General features: G+C 42.3%; 1 protein-coding gene across 1 annotated transcript in view; it reads left to right on the top strand.

Annotated features, from left to right (window-relative positions):
• The window catches only part of KPNA6 (karyopherin subunit alpha 6), a 77,470-nt gene extending 56,988 nt beyond the window's left edge, over window positions 1-20,482 (top strand). The window contains exons 2-14 of the mRNA XM_044668014.1: window positions 6,885-7,018; window positions 8,238-8,330; window positions 9,231-9,330; window positions 10,037-10,131; window positions 10,694-10,825; window positions 11,321-11,409; window positions 12,566-12,665; window positions 13,497-13,660; window positions 15,719-15,797; window positions 16,044-16,169; window positions 17,080-17,207; window positions 18,120-18,298; window positions 19,820-20,482. Of these exons, the coding sequence (XP_044523949.1) occupies window positions 6,885-7,018; window positions 8,238-8,330; window positions 9,231-9,330; window positions 10,037-10,131; window positions 10,694-10,825; window positions 11,321-11,409; window positions 12,566-12,665; window positions 13,497-13,660; window positions 15,719-15,797; window positions 16,044-16,169; window positions 17,080-17,207; window positions 18,120-18,298; window positions 19,820-20,007 (1,607 nt within the window). The 3' untranslated portion in view covers window positions 20,008-20,482. The remainder of the gene's footprint in view (window positions 1-6,884; window positions 7,019-8,237; window positions 8,331-9,230; window positions 9,331-10,036; window positions 10,132-10,693; window positions 10,826-11,320; window positions 11,410-12,565; window positions 12,666-13,496; window positions 13,661-15,718; window positions 15,798-16,043; window positions 16,170-17,079; window positions 17,208-18,119; window positions 18,299-19,819) is intronic.

Raw genomic sequence — 20,482 nt, 5'->3', positions numbered from 1 at the left:
TCCCATGCCCTCTTTGTGTGTAATAGAATATCCTATTTTTCTTATTCACTCAAGTTTCTCTTGGTGTCCCCTGCTATTCACCCCTTCTTTCCCATCCCCCATGTCATCTTAGATTATTTAGTGTTCCACCCTCACCCTGTGAATTATTCTTCTGATTACTATAATAGTGAATACTATAATAGTGAATAGAGTTCACTACAGAGAATTATACATAACTTTTCTCTACATAGGAATACAGATAATTAGATCTCACTGAGGCCCTTAAAAAGGCAAATTTAAAAATTATAAGTTTTCTTTCTTTCCCCTCTGTATCTTATTTACCTTTTCAGGTTTCTCTCAGTTTTTGTGGTTGGATATCAGACTTTCCATTTAGCCCTGGTCTTTTCTGTGCAAATACTTGGAATTCTTCAATTTTGTTGGATGCCCATACTTTCCCCTGGAAATATATAGTCAATTTTGATGGGTAGTTGATCCGTGGTTGCAGGCCTAGCTCTCTTGCCTTTCTGAATATCGTATTCCAAGCCTTGCGATCTTTTAGCATGGAGGCTGCCAGATCCTGTGTGATCCTGATTGGTGCTCCTTGATATTTGAATTGTTTCTTTCTGGCTTCTTGTAAGATTTTTTCTTTTGCTTGGAAACTCTTGAATTTGGCAATTATATTTCTGGGTGTTTTCTTATCTGGATTGAATGTCGCAGGTGTTCTATGAATCCTTTCAATGTCTATATTGCCCTCTTGTTGTAGGACTTCAGGGCAATTTTGCTGAATTATTTCTATTAGTATGGAGTCCAGGTTTCTATTAATTTCTGGTTTTTCTGGAAGACCAATTATTCTCAAATTGTCTCTTCTAGACCGGTTTTCTTGGTCTGTCACTCTCTCATTGAAATATTTCATGTTTCCTTCTATTTTTTCAGTCTTTTGACTTTGTTTTATTTGTTCTTGTTGTCTTGAGAGATCATTAACTTCTAATTGCTCAATTCTAGCCTTTAGGGATTGGTTTTCGGCTGTAATCTTCTGGTTTTCGGCTGTAATCTTCTGGTTTTCTGCCATAATCTTCTGGTATTCCTTTTCGATCTGGTCATTTCTGGTGTTCAATTTGCTTATCAGTTCATTTGGTTTATGAGCCTCACTTTCCATTTGCAAGATTCTACCTTTTAAACAGTTATTTTCTTGCCATATCTCTTCCATTTTCCTCAAAATCTCAGTTTTGAACTCTTCCATAGCTTGTGAGGAGTTTTCCTTATTTGAGGAGGGTCCGGATGCTTGTTTGTTCTCCTCCGTTTGCTCGGTTGTCTGGATTTTCTTTGTGTAAAAGTTGTCGAGTGTTAAAGACTTCTTTTTCTTGTTGTTAATCTTTCTCTTCTGAACTTCCTGAGACTGGGCAGCCATCGTTAGCCCAGCAGCTTCTCAGGTTTATCCTTGCGCTCAGGGTCTGTCCGCGGTCTTTTGGCTCCTGAGGTCTGAGTTCTGTTTTTTTCCAAGGTCAAGCCCCCTGGTGGACCCCCTTGCTTGATCCTCTGCAGGAGGTTTCTTTACAAGTCTCAGGGCGCTGCTTCCCCAGTCGTATACCCATCTGCACTGGTTCCCCACTCAGGGTTTCAGAGCTTTAGCTCGTGGCTGTGTCTGCCTCCACCCACGCCTCTGCCCGCGCCTGCGCTCTGAGCCTGCGTTCTGCTCCCGCGCTTAGAGTTTGTGTGTTTTCTTTAGCTTTCTGGGGTCCTAAATCTTCCTGCTCTCAGGAACAGTCCCCAGAGCTGCCAATGACTCGATGGGTGCCCCAAACTTGCTCTATTTCTTTTTAGCTGGCTTTGGCGCTATAGGTGTTGTGTGTGGAGGGGCTGGGGGTGGGGTGGTTGCTCACCCTGCGATTTAGTGAGAGCTATTTCACCCCTTTATAGCATGGAAATGCCTCGATTCCACGTACCTTCCACGCTGTGCCCTGTTGTGGGGTTCCTCCGTTCGTCTGGACTTGTTTTTATGTCCCCTAGAGGAGTTTTGTGTGTGTTGGTCAGGAGAGGTTAAGAGCTGCTTCTTACTCTGCCGCCATCTTAACCCGGAACCCAGCAAAGGCTTTTTAAGTACAGTCCAAGCCCCAGGTGCACTTGAATTAGTTCTCAGCAAAATTGAGAGCATATCATCAGCAGAAAGGGAACCCGTAGGCAAAGAATCATTGTGGCCACAAAATTTAGGAAATGGATTAAAGTAATAAACAGTCCCATCTATTTGGACTTGGTCTTAGAAGTAATAGGGAACCCCTAGAGTTTGTTGAACAGGAGACCGACAAGGTCATATCTGTGCTTGAAAAATACTTTTTTGGCTGCTGTATGGAGGATGGTTTAGAGCAGTGATTCCCAAAGTGGGCGCTACCGCCCCCTGGTGGGTACTGCAGCAATCCAGGGGAAGTGGTGATGGCCACAGGTGCATTTATCTTTCCTATTAATTGCTATTAACATTTTTTAAATTAATTTCCAGGGGGCTACGTAATATTTTTTCTGGAAAGGGGGCGGTAGGCCAAAAAAGTTTGGGAACCACTGGTTTAGAGTGAGGGTGAAACATAAGATATAGTCATCCAGATAAGAAGTGCTGAGTAGTCTAAATAGAAGGAGATCGATGTGAGAGGAGCTGTGGAGAAACAAATAGCAAATCTGTACCCGGTTGGATGTGTAGGGTAAATGAGAGTAAGGATTCAAGTCTGACACTCACATTGTAAATGAGAATAACGGGGGAAATGGTAGCTCCTCTAGGGCATAGGGAAGTCTCAAAGAAGTGTTTTAGGGAGAGCTAAGTTCTGTTTTGGATATGTTGAATTTGATAATGTTTTGTTTGTAGAGCATCAATTTTTAAATGTCTAGTAGACAGTTTGAGATGTAGAACTATAGCTCAGAAGGGGAAGTAGAAAGAAAAGGGAACTAGCATTTATTAAGTACCGACTGTGTGCCAAGCACTGTGCTAAGCACTTTACAGAGTTCTCTCATTTGATTCTCACAACCCTGAGATGTAAGTGCTTCTATTATCCCATTTTCATAGATGAAGAACTGAGACAAACAAAGGTTAAGTGACTTACTTGGACAGTCACTTTTATCTAGCAAGTGTTTGAAGCAGAATTTGAATCAAGTTTTCCTCACTCAAGGGCCACTGCTAAACTTGACTGTTTAGTGCAGAAAGAACTGATGGATGACGGTCACTGAAGCACACTGTCAGTGATCTGGAACAATAATCAAGAATGGGAAAGACACTGCAGTTCTGGAGATGGTCAAATGCTGATTTTCAAAAAGAGAAAAAGATGAAATTTGCATAATAAAGGCCAACAAGTCCCACTTTGTATCTTTGCAGAATTCTCTTTAATCTGTATTCTTAAAGGGATAGTTAGTGAGCTGACAGAAGGAAACTTCACAAAAGAGCCAGTATTCCTTCAAACACAGATGGTATTAGACTTAATTTTTTTTTTTAACAAGATTTCCTAGATTTTAGCAAAACATTTGGCATTCTCTTATAGTAATGTTGTGGACACTGGGCTAGTTAATAGTACAGTTAGAATAATTCAGGACTAGTTGAATGACTGGACCTAAAATGTTGTCATTACTCATTCCATGACAGCGTAGAAGGTCTCTAACGGAGTGCCTCTTAGATCTGTGCTTGACCTTTTACTTACTGTTTAACGTTTTAATGAGCAAATTGGATAACTACATAGTCAGGAGACATAATTAGAAGAATGATACAAAACTGAGTAGAGCTAACCATTTACATGACAGAATCAGGAACCAAAAAGGTCTTGACAGACCCAAACATTGAGCTGAATACATTAAAGATGAAATATAATAGGAAGAGATATGAAGCCTTATGCTTGAGTAGAGAAACTGAACTGCATAATTACAAAAGGGGCTAGCCTTGCTAGACTGTATGTCTATAAAAGATTTGGAGCTGAGCTCAGCCTAGCTGTTCATACTGGGAAAACCAGGTAGATGAATAATTATTTTCCAGAATGTAATATGTAGTTGGATAAACAACCAACTAAAGAGTTAGTTCATCACTACATATAACTTGCACAGATGTTACAGATAGACAGTGAGTTAGTCAAGAAATGAAGAGGATAGAAACCAGGCTGGGTTTTCTTTTGGAAACTGCAGTGCTTTTAGTGATACTCTTCCCCTTCTCCCCAAGTTTGTCTCTGAATCAAAGGCCCATCTTTTTTTTATAACTATTTTTGGGGGCAGAGTTGGATTGGCTGGCTCAGTGGCTTGAGAGCCAGGCCTCAGATACTTCCTAGCTGTGTGACCCTGGACAAGTCACTTAACCCCCATTGCCAAGCCCTTATCACTATTCTGCCTTGGAACAAAGACACAGTATTGATTCTAAGGTGGAAGGTAAGGGTTTAAAAAAAAAAATGATGCACTGTAACAAGTCATGGAATACTATTCCCAGTTCTCAGAGAAACATGAATAGAAAAGAAAGTACACAATCAATCAAGAGCCCCTATATTCCATTGGTAACTTTATGTCAGGAGAATTAGAGTGAGGTCCCTGGCACAATTGGTGGGCTTTATCTGTGAAAGATTTATAGGCTATTGTGGATTTGTACATGCTGAGAAGGTATGGATTGGTTGTGATTTGCATCTTTGAAGGGAGTTCCAACTCTGAGATGATCAATCCATTGAGTTATAGAGGATTAGAGAGATGATGATTTAGGGATAACCTTCTGGTCAGAGTGCATCTAGAGTATTGTGTTCAGTAAAGGGGAGTAAAAGAAGGAAACTTCACAAAAAAGCCTCCTTTTAGCAATGGAATTGATAACCCAGAAAGCTTCTAAAGGAAGTCAAACAAGATGGCAGATGGCCTGGGTCATACCATACAGAGAAAAATATGGAAATATGTTTTGTGTAATGTCAGAAAACGAATTCCAAAAGTCATTCCTACGAGTAAATGGGAAAAAATAAAACATTACTATAATGAGTGACTTGTTCTGCTAGGTCCCAGAAGGCAAATTTAGAAGATGTTTACCAAGAAGCAAATGTAAGCTATTCATATGGAAAGTCCATATTCTAAAAATGGAATAAGTTGCTTCAGAAGATGGTGGGTCTCCCCTCTTTGGAGGTTTTCAAACAAAGGATAGACATGTACTGTTGAGGATATTGTAATGGGGAACTTTTTCAGAGCCAGATTGGTATAAGATGATATCTAAGGTACTGTACCTGCTGGCTCCAGATCTATGATCTGATGATCTTCTGTGCTTTAAAGGAAAATTGCTGACATATGGCAGCTGAAAAATAGAAAGAGCTCAGTTTACCTTTTCTTGCTTAAAGTACCAATTGTATTTTAGTTCTTTAGAGAGGTTATAGCATGGACAGGAATCAGAGAAAGTGCTTTTTCATACATTGTTCAGAATCCAGTGTCAACAAAATGTTTCTATTAACCCTCTGGTTCATAAAAAACTTTCTTACATGAAATATCTTTCTATATAAAAGCATCATAAATTAATAGGACAAACAATCTGGGAACTGAGAGTCTGCCATTTTTTAAATATGTGAGACACATAGCTTATAATATTTAAGTATCACACCACACACAGTTGTTGTGAGGATTAAGGGAAGAGATAGTTTTGTCAGCCTTAAAACATTCCATAAATATCAGCTTTTGTCATTATTTCTGGATTTAAAAAAAAGATTTTACCTGTCTCCCTAATTTGCAAATTCTCCAACTATGAGTTTTTGTCTGATAAAACCAGTATTATTGTTCTTTTCAAAAGTCATTAAGGGGCAGCTAGATTGATCCAGGTCTAGAGACAATAGGTCCTGGTTCAAATGTGGTCTCAGACATTTCCTAACTGTTGTGACCCCTAGTCAAGTCACTTAACCTCAGTTGCCTACCGCTCATCTCCCACTTCTGCCTTATAATCAATACTTAGTATAGAATTTAAGACAAAAGATAAGGGGTTTTTTTTTTCATTTAATAATTTTTATTTTTTAGAAAGGTTAACATGGTTACATGATTCATGCTCTTACTTTCCCCTTCACCTCCCCCCCCCCAACCTCTCCCCCAATGGCCGATGCACATTTCCACTGGTTTTAACATGTGTCCTTGATCAAGACCTATTTCCAAATTGTTGTTAGTTGCATTGGTGTGGTAGTTTCGAGTCTACATCCCTAGTCATGTCCGCCTCGACCCATGTATTCAAGCAGTTGTTTTTCTTCTGTATTTCTATTCCTGCAGTTCTTCCTCTAAATGTGGGTAGCGTTCTTTTCCATAAATCCCTCAGAATTGTCCTGGGTCATTGCATTGCTGCTAGTACAGAAGTCCATTACATTCTATTTTACCACAGTGTATTGGTCTCTGTGTACAATGTTCTCCTGGTTCTGCTCCTTTCACTCTGCATCAATTCCTGGAGGTCTTTCCAGGTCACATGGAATTCCTCCAGTTTATTATTCCTTTTAGCACAATAGTATTCCATCACCAGCATATACCACAATTTGTTCAGCCATTCCCCAATTGAAGGACACACCCTCATTTTCCAGTTTTTTGCCACCACAAAAAGTGCAGCTATAAATATTTTCGTACAAGTCTGTTTATCTATGATCTCTTTGTGGTACAACCCCAACAATGGTATGGCTGGATCAAAGGGCAGGCATTCTTTTATAGCCCTTGAATTGCTTGATTTTTTATACAATTGATTTAACTCCTTGTATATTTGAGTAATTAAACCCCTGTCAGAGTTTTTTGTTAGATAAGGGTTTTTTTAAAAAGGTCATTGGGGATGGGCAAGACCCACATCCAATGGAAGCATCTGGGACCAGGCTAGAGGAATTAGACTGAGCCCACTTTGGGGAGATGGACAGAACCAAGTGAAGGAGTCTCATCTTCTAAGTTGGGCTGCCATTCTTTCATTTCTCTAGAAACCATGGCGAGCCCAGGGAAGGACAATTATCGGATGAAGAGCTATAAGAACAAAGCACTGAACCCAGAAGAAATGAGAAGGCGGCGAGAGGAAGAGGGAATCCAGCTTCGTAAGCAGAAACGAGAGCAACAGGTAAAGATGGAAGCAACCACCCCTTCTACAGAGGTAGCAACAGTGCTCAGAAGGATTTGCTGTAATCCTGTATTAAAGGAAACTAGTATGAGATAATGCACAGAAAGGCAGGAACTTTTGTGATGTCTCCCCTAATTATTCTTATTCCCTTGTCTCCCTGCAAAGCAGCTTGTTGGTGAAGGAAAGGAAGAGAGATCACTATCAGATTAGGCTATTCCTTGTACCCCCTGAACTACTCACCATGTGCTTGCCTTTTTTTTTTCCTCCAATCTCAGCTCCCAACCTGCACCCCATCCCCTGCTTTGAGGCCTATTTAGTTGTTTGTGTGTTACCTTAGCCATTAAAGTTTAGCACTAGTCCTGCCTCTTAATGAAACTTTTCTTAACCATCATGACTCAAAGTAATTTCTTTGCCCTCAGAACTCACCTAAGACTTGTGTGAAAAACATAGCCAGGCCTAGAAATGGGAGGGCTTGGATTCAAATCTGGCCTCAGACACTTCCTAGCTTTGCAACCCTGGGCAAGTCACTCAACCCTGATTGCTTAGCCCTTGACATTCTTCTGTCTCAGGGGTTGATAATTAAGACAGAAAACAAGGGTATTTTTTAAAAAAAAAGCATAAAACACATCTTATTTGCCTCAAATAGACTATAAACTCAAGGGCTCTGGCTATTTCTTCTGTAATTTCATTCTGTAATCCCCTAAAATATCCAGCAGGATACTTTATACATAACTGATATTTTGACTTTTTTCCTTTAATCCCTATCTAATCCCCAAAGCCAAAGTACACTCACTTACCTGCTACTATTTATGATCTCCTCACTTGCTATCAGTTTCTTTCATATAGATATTCACAAAATGACAACAAAATGAAGTTTTAAGTTCTTTTTCATGACCCCTACCTCCTGCTATGAACCTCCCAGAGCCATCTTTACTGATGCTATAAGCAGAGCTGGTAATTCTGATTTCAATTGATTTCATTGTCTTAGGGTTTTACTAACAAATAAGGTTCTTGGCTCTTGGTATGAGTTTGAAGCCTATTAAGTTATATTCTTCTACACTTAGAAGTCTGGTCCAGGTTGGTTCATCTTCTGGACTGGCTTTCTGTCATTGACTTTACTGAGAGATATCAAAAGAGGAAGGGCTGGGCTGGCCTTGGACATTATAAATGAGTGCTAACAAACATACGTGCTTTTGATCCCTCTAACTTTTACCTTCAGCTTTTTAAACGAAGAAATGTAGAACTAATCAGTGAAGATGCTGCCATGTTTGACACACTACTCATGGACTCCTATGTCACCTCCACCACTGGGGTAAGGCTTGAGTGTAAAATATTAGGGGATTCTTACTTTCATAAACCTGAGATTGGGCATGTCATGTTGGTTCCTGTTAACATCCATAATTGGAGAGGGAGAGATTCTTTTTTGCTATCATTATTGTCTTAAAAGAAATGCTGGTTGTCATCCTAATAGTCCATATAGACCAGGCACTAAAGCAAGTTATGTGGAGAGTAGTAATAATTGTTGTCCATCCTAGAATCATCAGGAGTAAGAATAGTTTGAGCATCCTAAATTTTTTCCTCATTAAGCTATGTGGCAGCAGAAGGTAGGATAGAACTTAGAGGAATTTTCTTTATTGATTGATCTTTATAGGGCCATGCAGAGAGTGTAAAGGGAGTAGATAGAGTAGACTGAGCACTTGATTTGGAATGAGGAAGAAAGGAATTTGTTCTGCTATTTAAAACTGGTTTGACATTGGCAAAAGGCCTTATTTTCTCTTTTTTTATAATGAAGGGTTTGGGGCAATTAGGTGGGTGGCTCAATGGATAGAGAGCCAGGTCTGGAGATGGAAGTCCTAGCTTTAAATGTGGCCTCAGACACTTCTTAGTTGTGTGATCCTGGGCAAGATACTTAACCCCAATAGCCTCGCCCTTTCTGTTCTTCTGTCTTGGAACCAGTACTTAGACAGTACTTAGACAAGACAGAAAAGTAAGACTAAAATTTTTTTAAAATAAAATAATGAAAGGATTGAACTAAATGACTTCAAAGGTCCCTGTTAACATTACATCCTATGATGGTATTTTTATTAGTATCTTCTTACTCTACCCCAAGAGACTTTCCATAGTAGAGCTTCTGGATACAAGCCCCAGGGGGAACTTGGAAACTTAACTCTCTGGTTACTTATCGAGTCCCAGTTCTATCATTTCCCTTTAGGAAAGAGTGATCACAAGAGATATGGTGGAGATGCTCTTTTCTGAAGACTCTGACCTGCAGTTAGCAACCACACAGAAATTCCGCAAGCTGCTCTCAAAGGGTAAGACACTCTTGTACTCGAGAAGGAAATAAGTGGCACAGCTTGGCAGTATATTTCTCTCCTTAAGGAACTAGAGGTATTAGCATGGAAAAGAGAAGCCGGACAGCTATCTTTAAAGCCTTCAGAGGCTGGCAAGGGGCATTCTTCTGGTCCTGTTAAATTCCATTAAGTTCTACAGGGACCAGAAGTTTTCCTGAGTCTTGGAAGCAGGGGAGTCACATAGAAAAGAATCATCATCTTGCAGGGCCACCTGCTTTCTGAATAGCAATAGTATCACAGTAGCATTTTGCAGTCTTATCAGGAGCATTCCTTGAAACACCCCTATTAAGGCAAGAGGTAACCTAGTAATATTCTTCATATTACAGATGAGGAAACATTCTCAGATGGGAAGGGGGAGATAGATTTGTTCCTTCAGGATATAAGTGCTTTTGAGTCCTTGGTATTCCTTACTCAGTTAGTCACCTTCCCCTCATTTTCTCACATTAAAACTTTTTTGGTGACTTGATCACAAGAAATCGTTTAGTGGTGACTGAGGGTAGTGCAGGCATTTTACCTAGAAAGGGCCATAGAACTTTGTTTAAGGCTCAAATGTTTGTGTTGATTGAGAAAAGACTCCTAAAAGGTTGCCATTATCACCAGAAAGAAGTCCCAGCCAGGGAGTTGGATGAAGCTTAAACCTCTAATGATTCTTGACCTTTCCCCTCAGAGCCAAATCCTCCCATAGATGAGGTGATCAATACCTCTGGAGTGGTGGACAGGTTTGTGGAATTTCTGAAGAGGAGCGAGAACTGCACATTACAGGTGATTACAAGGAAGGTGTTGGGTACAGAGACCCATTAGGGTTTGCTGCCTCAAGTGCTATTATACTTTGGATGGTGGGGGGAGGGAGCAAGAGGGTGTGACAGGGCTTTCCCCCACACCCCTCAGGCGGCTGGCAAGAAATGGGATCTGCCCCCTCGCCCTCAAGACCACCTGAAACCAGGCAGCCTCGAGTGGGAGGCAGCGTGGTGTAATGGAAAGAACACCGGACTGGGAGTCAGGAGACCTGGGTTCGAGTCCTGTAAAATGAGGAGGTTGGGCTGAATGATCTCTAAGGTCCCTTTCAGCGCTAACATTCTGTGATTCCCCAGCCTGACCTCTAGGGAGGGTCCTACTGCATGTCTGGCTTGGGGTTCCTGTGGCGGAAGCAGGTGGTTTCCATCAGTTCTTGATCACCAACCTCGGGTTCTGTTCCACATAAGGTGGGGAGGGATCCTTCTGAACCATGGGATACATTTAATGGGCACACCCTATCCCACACATTGCAGTTCCAGTCTCCCCAGCACAAATGTCAGTAACCTATTTCCCACCATGCCTCTTTCAGTTTGAAGCTGCCTGGGCCCTGACCAACATTGCCTCCGGAACCTCACAACAGACCAAAATTGTCATCGAAGCTGGGGCTGTCCCTATCTTCATAGAATTACTTAACTCTGACTTTGAGGATGTACAAGAACAGGTAATTAACTGATTGGAAGTGAGCAGAGTCTCCCTCGCCTAAGTTCTGATCAAAGGCTGTGAACAGATGTTTCGTCATTACTAATTGTGTAGGTCTTATCTAAGGATGCTCCAAAGCTACTACCTGGGCAATCTCCCCCTCATTCCAGGAAAGTGTAGGTTGGACTGTCTTTGGAGTTACCAAGGTCTAGAGAAGGCAGGGGGGTGGTGCGGTAGGGTGACCAGGGCTGAGGGCTAGACTCTAGAAAACTTACATTAGCCTTATGAGCCGTATGTCCTCAAAGCACCTATTTAAATGGACTCTGGTGCAATGAAAAATCAATAGTTTTGAAGAATTTGAATCCCAGCTGTCTTTAATGCCTGTGGGTCTGAGGACAAGAGTTTGTTCTCTGTGAGTTAACGAGTCCACAAAATGAGTCTGAGTTGGATAGGTGACCAAATGTTCTCAGTAGCCACATGAGCTATATAGTTAAGAATGCCATTTTATTCCTTTCAGGCTGTCTGGGCCCTGGGAAACATAGCCGGTGACAGCTCTGTCTGTAGAGATTATGTTCTGAACTGTGCCATTCTTCCACCGTTGTTGATGTGAGTAACCTCAGGCCCCTTGGCCCAGGGCATCCCTGGATCTGTTGAATTATGGGGGGCAGCTGGTGTCCTCTACAGGCTGCATAATAGAAAAATGCCCTGTACAGCAAAGGCTTCTGAGAATTCTAAGAAGCTGCATGGTGTGGTGGGAAAAGAAAGATTTCAAATATTAGTCCCTTATTTAAAGACACAATTTCCCTGCTTACTTCCTGAGTGACATAGAGCAAATATGGGCTCAGTTTCTTGGTGTATATAATGAGGGCATTTGACCAGATGACTTTTGTAGTCCAACTTGGGCATTCTCTGATTCTTTGAAAATCATCATTATTTATGCCAGCATTAATTTGCTTTTGACTAAACAGGTAGACATTCATGCTTATTATGCAAGACACCCCTTTCCAATGAGTGTCACTTTTTCTTAAGTCACATCTCTATCTCAGCTGAAAAGACCTTAAATACAGGTCCAGGGACTAATTATATTTACCATCCAAGGTATATTTTCCACTGACCTAACAAAGAACACAGGCTTATCATTAGAAGGTTGGCCACCAGGTAACATTTTTTGGCCCTGGCAGTTCATGAGACCCTCTGCTAAAGCAAGAAAGAGCTGTGATTTGGAGAAAGGTGTGACACTGGGAAGAACTTGATTTCTGGAGTCAGAGGATCTGAATTTAAATCTCATGACTGAGGCTTACCATCTGAGTGACCCTGGGCAGGCCATGTTACCGCCCTCATTTTCCTCATCTGCAAAATGAAAGGTCTGGACTAAGATGGTCTCTTGGCATCCCTTCAGCTCTAAATTTGTCCTGTGATCAGATTTCTATCACCCATGAAATAACAGCTCTCGGAAATCAGCAGCATATAATTCCTTATGGCATAGTAGGAACTCGGAGAATGACTAGCCACATCTGAACCACTCATAAAGTGAGAAGGTGGGAGTGTACGCCCCAGGATCTCTAAAGATCAAGCTTCTGTAGCCTTCACTCTCAGGAAATTCTCTGAGCCTGCTTTATGACATAAGGTTGGCAGCGCCACTCAGCTCAACTTCCTGACCCACTTAAAAGTCTCAGTCATGCTGAGTTTGTGGGTCTCTTCCAGGCTTTATACCTGGGCCTGAGCACCCCAGACTTGACTTAATATGCTGCATTTCCCTCAGACTCCTCACAAAATCCACACGTGTGACGATGACCCGGAATGCTGTCTGGGCCCTGTCAAACCTGTGCCGAGGAAAGAATCCACCCCCTGAATTCGAAAAGGTGAGCCAGTTGTGCATCTCCTCTCCCCATGACCTCCACAAAGAGCAGCTTTCTATGAAGAATGGGTCCAGAGAGAGAGCTTTTCCTTGGCTAGAAAACCATTTCATTAGGTTTTTTTGAGAAGTTCCCAGAAAAGCATCTTAGTTTGGTGTGAGGTAGAAGAAAGAACTCTAGTATTAGAACAAGGAGGTGAGAATCCTGACTCTGCACCAATTAGCTGTGTAACTCTGGACAAGTCACCTCACCTCCTTGAACAAGCCTCCATTTTCTCATCTATAAAATGGGGAGAAGAGAAAAATCCTTGTACTAGCAGGAATGTTGCACTTTTGTTGTTATTGAGTCATTTTCAGTCATGTCTGACTCTTTGTGAGCCCATTTGGGGTTTTCTTAGCAAAGATACCAGTAAGGTTTGCCATTCCTTCTCCAGCTCATTTGACAGATGAGGAAACTGAGGCAGTAGAGTTCAGTGACTTGCCCAGGGTCACACAGCTAGGAAGTGTCTGAGGCCAGATTTGAACTCAGAAAGATGAGTCTTCCTGACTCCAGGCCTGGCACTCTATTCACTTTGCCACCTATGCCCACAAGGTTGCATAGAAAGGCCTTATTAAGTCATGAAAGGCTTCTAGAAAGTTGAGCCCCATGATGATGATTATTGTTACTCCTGGGCAGTCATTTCTGGGAAAAGCTGCCTCTCCTCCCATTCAGGGGGCAGAAAGGGACCCATCAGGGATTCGCCTGTACCTAAGTGCTACCTAGGGGTGCTAAAACTCTGGGCAGATGAAAAGAGGGCTCTCCCGAGGTGTCTGAGCATCTCTCCCTGTGCCTCTGCAGGTTTCTCCTTGTTTGCCCGTGTTGTCCCGTTTGCTATTCAGCAGTGACTCAGACTTGCTGGCAGATGCTTGCTGGGCCCTCTCCTATCTGTCTGATGGCCCCAATGAGAAGATTCAAGCTGTCATAGACTCTGGAGTCTGTCGGAGACTGGTGGAGCTCTTGATGTGAGTGCTAGAGAACCTCATTCCCAGCTCAGCAAAGAGAAGCCATTGTAGGCTCACCTGAACCTGGGGCTCCTTGTCTGTGCAGCTCTGGAGAATCATTCCAAACAGTTTCTTTAGTGGAAAGAACACTGATCTTGGCGTCAGTGGACTGAGTCCCAGGCCTTTCCCTGATGTTTACAAATTCTTTGACTGTGGGCAAATTACAGAAACTTTACACCTAAATTTTGCCCTTAATTGGGGTTAATATTATCTGTCCTTCTTTCGCTAATTTAACAATATTTGATATTATTGAAAGGTCAGAGTATTTTGTCTAAGGAGAGAATTATTAAGTTCTTTGTGCTAGGCTAGCCCCAACATGCCAGGCACTGTGCAAAGGTCTGGGTATACAGAGATAGAAATGAATTAGCCCTTGCTCTCAAAATACATCTCCACAGAATAAATGTTGGACATTTAAGGGAGGGGGAGGGCTCTTAGCCTTTGGGATCAAGCCAGGCTTATTGAAAGTGCTCGAGCTGAGGTCATACAAGGAGAAGGGGCACGAGAGACACAGAGCAAGCAAGACTGGAAATAGGAAAGAACACCCCAGCCACCTCTTTATGGAGGTGGTAGTCCTTAGGGTATCAAACACTGCATTGATTTTCAGAGTTTTGATCAGTTACGCTGATTTTTTTTTTCTTCTTTGGAAAATACTATATTTTTCATGTATTATGGAGATAGGGAGGAATAATGGGAAATAACTATGATGTAAGAAACACCAGATATCAATAAAAACTTTTTTTAAAGGTAAGAAAAAGACCCAGAGATAGAATGTGAGAAAGAGCTAGATGACCCATTAGATTAGAGAGGGAAAAAAGAAGTAAGATGCAAGATGTCTCCAAAATCCAAGATTTTGGGGACTCTCTATAAAGTTGGAGCCAGGGCTAGGCAATCTTTACAGCCATACAAGGGTTTGTATTTTATTCTAGAGTCAGTTGGATACACTGGAATTTGAATAAGTTACATGGTTAGACATCCCCTTCAGAAAAATCACTTTGAAAGCTTCATAGAGGATAGATGGGAGAGGGGAAGAGACTTGAAGCATGGAAACCATTTAGGAGACTTTGAAATAGCCCAGGAGAGGGACAGATAGGTGGCCCATTAGATAGTCAGGCCTGTAGACAGAAAGTCCTAGGTTCAAATCTGGTCTCAGATACTTCCTAGCTGTGTGACCCTGGGTAAGTCACTTAACCCCAATTGCCTAGCCCTTACTATTCTTCTGCCTTGGAACCAATACTTAGTATCGATTCTAAGATAAAAAGTAAGGTTTTTAAAAAAGAAAGAGAGAGCCCAGGAAAAGAGATGATGAAAGCCTCACCAAAGTAATGAGAAGGGGAGAGAACTGAGGAAAGCCAGTAGAGGCAAAAAAAAAAAAAAAAAAAAAAGGATCTTACAGCTCATTAGATACATGGGACATGTGAGAATAGGGAACTGTGGATAACATCAGAGTTGCATTTCTGGGAACTAGAAGAAGACTGAGGGGGAATTGGATCACTGTCTTTAAATGTCTGAGAAAAGCAAAAAAAAAAAAAAAAAGTAAATTGGATATATCTATAAAGCACTTAGCAAACCTTAAAAGAGCCATAGACATTTTCCCTGTTATTAAATGACTATAGTGATAGCTAAAATTGTAGAAAGACACATGTCAGCTCAGTTTGAGGGAAAACAATTAAAACTATCCACAGCCTGTGACCTAACAGGAATTTTGTACATGGGATTTGTTATCAGCATGGAATTGAACTAGGTGACCTATGAAGTTAACTTGGTTTAGTGGAAAGATAACTAGATTTGGAATCTGGCCATGGTTCTGAATCCCAACCTCTACAGTGTTTGATCAAGTAATTTAACCTTCATATGGCCTGTTTCCTCATCTCAAAAATTTGGTTAGGTGGTTTGTGTGGTCTTTTCTTTCTCTAGATTTTCTAGTCATTTTTTTCACCACCCCTCAAATCAGCTAAGCTCTGTATTGAGTATTTATCCTAGACTAATCTGATCTCTTTGGGGCTTGCCTTTTCTTCACAGGCACAACGATTACAAAGTGGCCTCTCCTGCCCTTCGAGCAGTAGGCAACATTGTCACTGGTGATGATATCCAGACCCAGGTAAGGAGGGAAGCATGCAGCGCTGCTGCCCACCCCCCACACCCCACCCCTTTCCTCAGGCCACCCCCTGCAAAATAGACTACAAATTCAAGACCTGTCAGACAAGGACATCTGTCCCTGCCAAATGTCAGCTCCTGGTGTCTGGAACCAAAGATTTCTTTTTGTCTTTGGGCACTCTAAATACTAGAATGACAGATGGAAATCTCATAAATAAAATGCCAATCTTAACTCTGTATTCTTCTTCAGGTAATACTTAATTGTTCAGCCCTACCTTGCCTCCTCCACTTACTGAGTAGTCCCAAGGAGTCAATCCGGAAAGAAGCTTGCTGGACCATTTCAAACATCACAGCTGGAAACAGGGCCCAGATACAGGTAGAGAAGAAAAAAGGCTTTTTATTCAACTAGCAACAGTAGAAAGCATTAGGCCCCTTATAAATCTTTGACTCCATATTCGTATTGGTGAACCTATGGCATGCATGCCAGAGGGAGCTGCTCCCTTCCCCCTCTCCACCAGGCCTGAGGACATTTCTCACATGAGCCAACCCACTTCTCTTCCCAGTAGCCCAGAGGGGCACTTCCTCCCTCCCCTGTCTGGGGTAAGACAGGGGGTTCACATGCAGCGTTAGGGTTGCAGTCTCAGTATTTGGTCTCTAAAAGGTTTGCCAACACTGCCTTGTGGGAAATCCAGAAGGTAAGGCCCTTAGGTGTTTGCTTCCAAAGGGCAGAATTTCAGTTTTACTCTTAGAAATGAGACCAAGGTTGAACCTAGTGGACAAAAGGTCCATAAGAATTAAGCCAGATTCTCTATTGTTCCTTCTCTTCATCTGTGTCAAGAGTTATAGGAATAGCTGGATGGCTCAGTGGAGGGAGATAGAACCTTTCCATAGTAACAATTCTAAGACAGATGGTAAAGGTTTTGTTGTGTGTGTGTGTGTGTTTTTAAGTCCATTGTAATTGAAAAGCCCCAGAGATTATTTTTTTTCCATCTTAGAATCAATTCTGTGTATCAGTTCCAAGGCAGAAGAGCCATAAGGGCTGGCCAATAGGGGTTAAGTGGCTTGCCTGGGGTCACACAGCCAGGACATGTCTCAGGTCAGATTTGAACCCAGGACCTCCTTTCTCTAGCCCTGGCTCAGTCCATTGAGCCACCTAGCTGCCGCCCTTCAGATGAAGATCTTCTGATTGGCAGAATCTGTTCTGTTATTTATTCTCTGGACTAGGAAAGTCCTTAGCTAGAGCTATCACCTACTTCCACATGCTCCACTTTCTTCCCCTGCTTTAGGCTGTCATAGATGCAAATATTTTTCCTGTGTTGATCGAGATACTGCAGAAAGCTGAATTCCGAACAAGGAAAGAGGCTGCCTGGGCCATCACCAACGCCACATCAGGAGGGACTCCTGAGCAAATCAGGTACTTGGCACTCCCTTCCCTATGGCACACCCCACCCACCTCACTCCACCTACCCTCAAGCTCTAGGTGGTATCCATCCCCTAAAACAGCCATTTGAGCTTATCATATGAACACACACCTGCAAGTTGCCTTTGCCTAAGAAACCTTTCCTCTATTCTAGCCAAATAAGGATAAGGTGAGCCAGCTGGATTATCATGGAAATCCAGGGTGACTCCCTCTAGAGACAGTGGAGCCTAAGAAAAGTGTAGATGCTTTACTTTCCCAGTGACATACTTGCCTCAGCTGTTGTTAAATATTTTCATCTTTTGGACATAGACTATAAAGAGATAAAAGTTTAAAATGATCAGTTACAGGGGCAGCTGGACGGCACAGTGGATAGAGTGCCAGGACTAAAATTAGGAGGACCTGGGTTCAAATCTGGCCTCAGACACTTCCTAGCTGTGTGTGTGACCCTAGGCAAGTCATTAACTACTGTTTGCCTATCCCTTGCCCTTCTGTCTCAGAATTGTTACTAAAGCAGAAAGTAAGGATTTTTTTAATGATCAGTTTCACATTAGTGGATGGAAAATATTTTTAATATTAAGCTTAGACATTATCCAACAAGTGAAGTATGTTTGTCTCTTAACAGATACAAATGCTTTTTTGTATACCTAAAATACACCTTGTAAAGTGGTCAAAGAAGCAGCCCAGAAAGCTGCTGGGTAGAACCTGGGTGGGACTCATTGGAACAGTGACCATCAATACCTAAAATAGTAACTAAATACCTAAAATAATTGACATTGAAGTTGATACATTGCTTTCCCAAGGTGAGTTAGGAATCTAACCCTCTGCAGGAGGAATTTTGGGGAGCCAATAAGCCAAAGACTAGTGGTGTGTTATATTTTAACTTCTGGCATTTGCCTTACCATCCAGGTATCTGGTTACTTTGGGTTGTATCAAACCTCTGTGTGACTTGCTGACTGTGATGGACTCTAAGATCGTACAGGTTGCCCTCAACGGTCTTGAAAACATCCTCCGGTTGGGTGAGCAAGAGGCTAAGCGGACCGGTGCAGGGGCCAACCCCTACTGTGGCCTCATTGAAGAAGCTTACGGTAGGTAGTATCAGTGACCTTCTCCCTCCTTTAATGTTATTGTTAGAGGGCTTTGTATTCAGTATTTTCATTGATTTCTCATCACCATGGTAATGCATATGTGGAGGTTCACCTTGAAGGCTGTGTTGCCTAGTTTAGTAGAGCTAATAAGTCATGATCATGATGGCTCACTTCCTGTTTACAAAGCACTTTTGTCACAGCAGCTTTATGAACTGAGTAGTTTTTGTCTGTGACAGAAAGAATGAGACATAGTGAAGCGACTTGCCCAGGATCACCTGGCTAATAAATTTCAGAACCAGGACTGGAACCCAGGTGTTCTGACTTCTGTTACTCCTCCAGATTTCCATTAACCTCTATGGATAACATTAGGATGACTTTTCCAGTTTGGAATACTTGGACAATTTTATTTATCAGTTCTCAGCCATATAGCAAATGTTATTTGGGTGTTATGGAATTCTGATTGTGGCTGGGCACAGAGCTCATAAAAGCCCTAGGAAGAACTATTTTTGAAGTTCTGTCAGTGGTTGCCAGCCATAGAGATACGGCTTCTACTTTCTAAAGCAAAAGTTCGTATGATTGGTATAGCATGGTAGTTGTCCTTCATGCTTGAAAAGGACCAAAATGGCATCACTATGTTGGGGTCATTATGCTGACTGTGCTTTATCAGACCAATATGAGCTTGAAAGGCTCTGCCACAGGTAACCTGTGCTTGTAAAGGGGTTAATAAATAAAAGGAAAGCATGGCATGATTTTTAAAAAAAAATACAAACCAAGATCAGAGTAGGTATACTTTGAGGGAAGGTGAGAAAATAAATATTGCATGTTTGGGGGTCATAGCCACCTCCTTAATCTAGGAAGAGTTTACATTAAAAAGTTATTAACATTAAAGGATAACAGGCCCTTGTGGGTTGGAAGCAACATATGCTTGAATGTCTATATTCCCATAGAGACACATAGTGTCCACGTTCAGGGAGACCCTAGCTCTGCTACCTGCCCTATATACTGGTTCTGCTTTATCAGACAATTGTTTCTCAGTCACATTTTACAAGGTCATTGACAAACAAATCTACTTAGAAAATGCCAGGGTTGACAAAAAGAAAGGAGACTCTTATGAAGATCTGTTTGAAGAACCATGGGGCTTAGTTTGGAAGGAAAGAACCCTAAGGGGCACATGATCTACAGCAAAGTTTCATCATGTAGAATTGATGTTAGTCTTGCTCTGCTTGTCCTGAGATAGAAGTTGCAATGATGGATGGAACTTGTAGACATAGACTCAGCTCCAATAAGGGAAACTTCATAACTTGTAGGACTCTCCAGAAGCCAAAGAGACTTCTCCTAGAGGTGGGATGACTCCTTGGAGGAGGAATAGGGGTAACACATCAAAGTTTCTTCCTGTTTCTGTAGAGGTTGGACAGGATTGGGGGCAGGGAGGGCCTCTGTGTGGTCCCTTCTAGGCTGAGATTCTGTGGTTTCTGTCCAAGTGGAGCCCTCATGCCTCTTCTCTTTCCTCTATCCCCCTAGGCTTAGACAAGATCGAATTTCTCCAGAGCCATGAGAACCAAGAGATCTACCAGAAGGCCTTTGACCTCATTGAGCACTACTTTGGTGTAGAAGATGAAGACACAGGCCTGACCCCTCGAGTGGATGAGACACAGCAGCAGTTCATCTTCCAGCAGCCTGAGGCCCCCATGGAGGGCTTCCAGCTATAATGCCTGCTTAGGGGAAGGGAAGGGAGGGAGAAGACAGGAGAGCACCACAGACCAGCCCATACAGTCTTTGGCAGTGATGGTTGTGGTAGTGGTGGTGGCGGTGGTGGTGGTGGTGACAGCGGCAACGGCGGCAGCAGCAAAAGGGAGGGACGCCTAGGTTCCCTGCCCCAGTCCAGAGACTGCCTTTGCTGCCCACTCCCTCCCTTCCCAGGAGGCCCCTCTGAGGACAGGCCAAGGCTAAGGTTTTGCTTTTGTGGAGAAAAGGGGACTTGTTTTTCCTCCTTACCCACTATATTTTTGCTGCATACCTGTCTAACCCAAGAGCCCAGGGTGGAAAAAGGAGGACTGAGGTAACCAATTTGCACCTTTTTTTTTTTTTTGTTTTGTTTTGTTTTGTTTTGTGGTGATTTTTCTCTTCCTTTTTCCCTTTCTCCCTCCCTAACCCCTACCCCAGGCTGTGCCAGTCTTACTTTGG

The sequence above is a fragment of the Gracilinanus agilis genome, chromosome 3 (assembly GCF_016433145.1).
Source record: "Gracilinanus agilis isolate LMUSP501 chromosome 3, AgileGrace, whole genome shotgun sequence".
In the NCBI taxonomy this organism is placed as follows: Eukaryota; Metazoa; Chordata; class Mammalia; order Didelphimorphia; family Didelphidae; genus Gracilinanus; species Gracilinanus agilis.
This window is presented reverse-complemented; position numbering and strand designations above follow the sequence as displayed.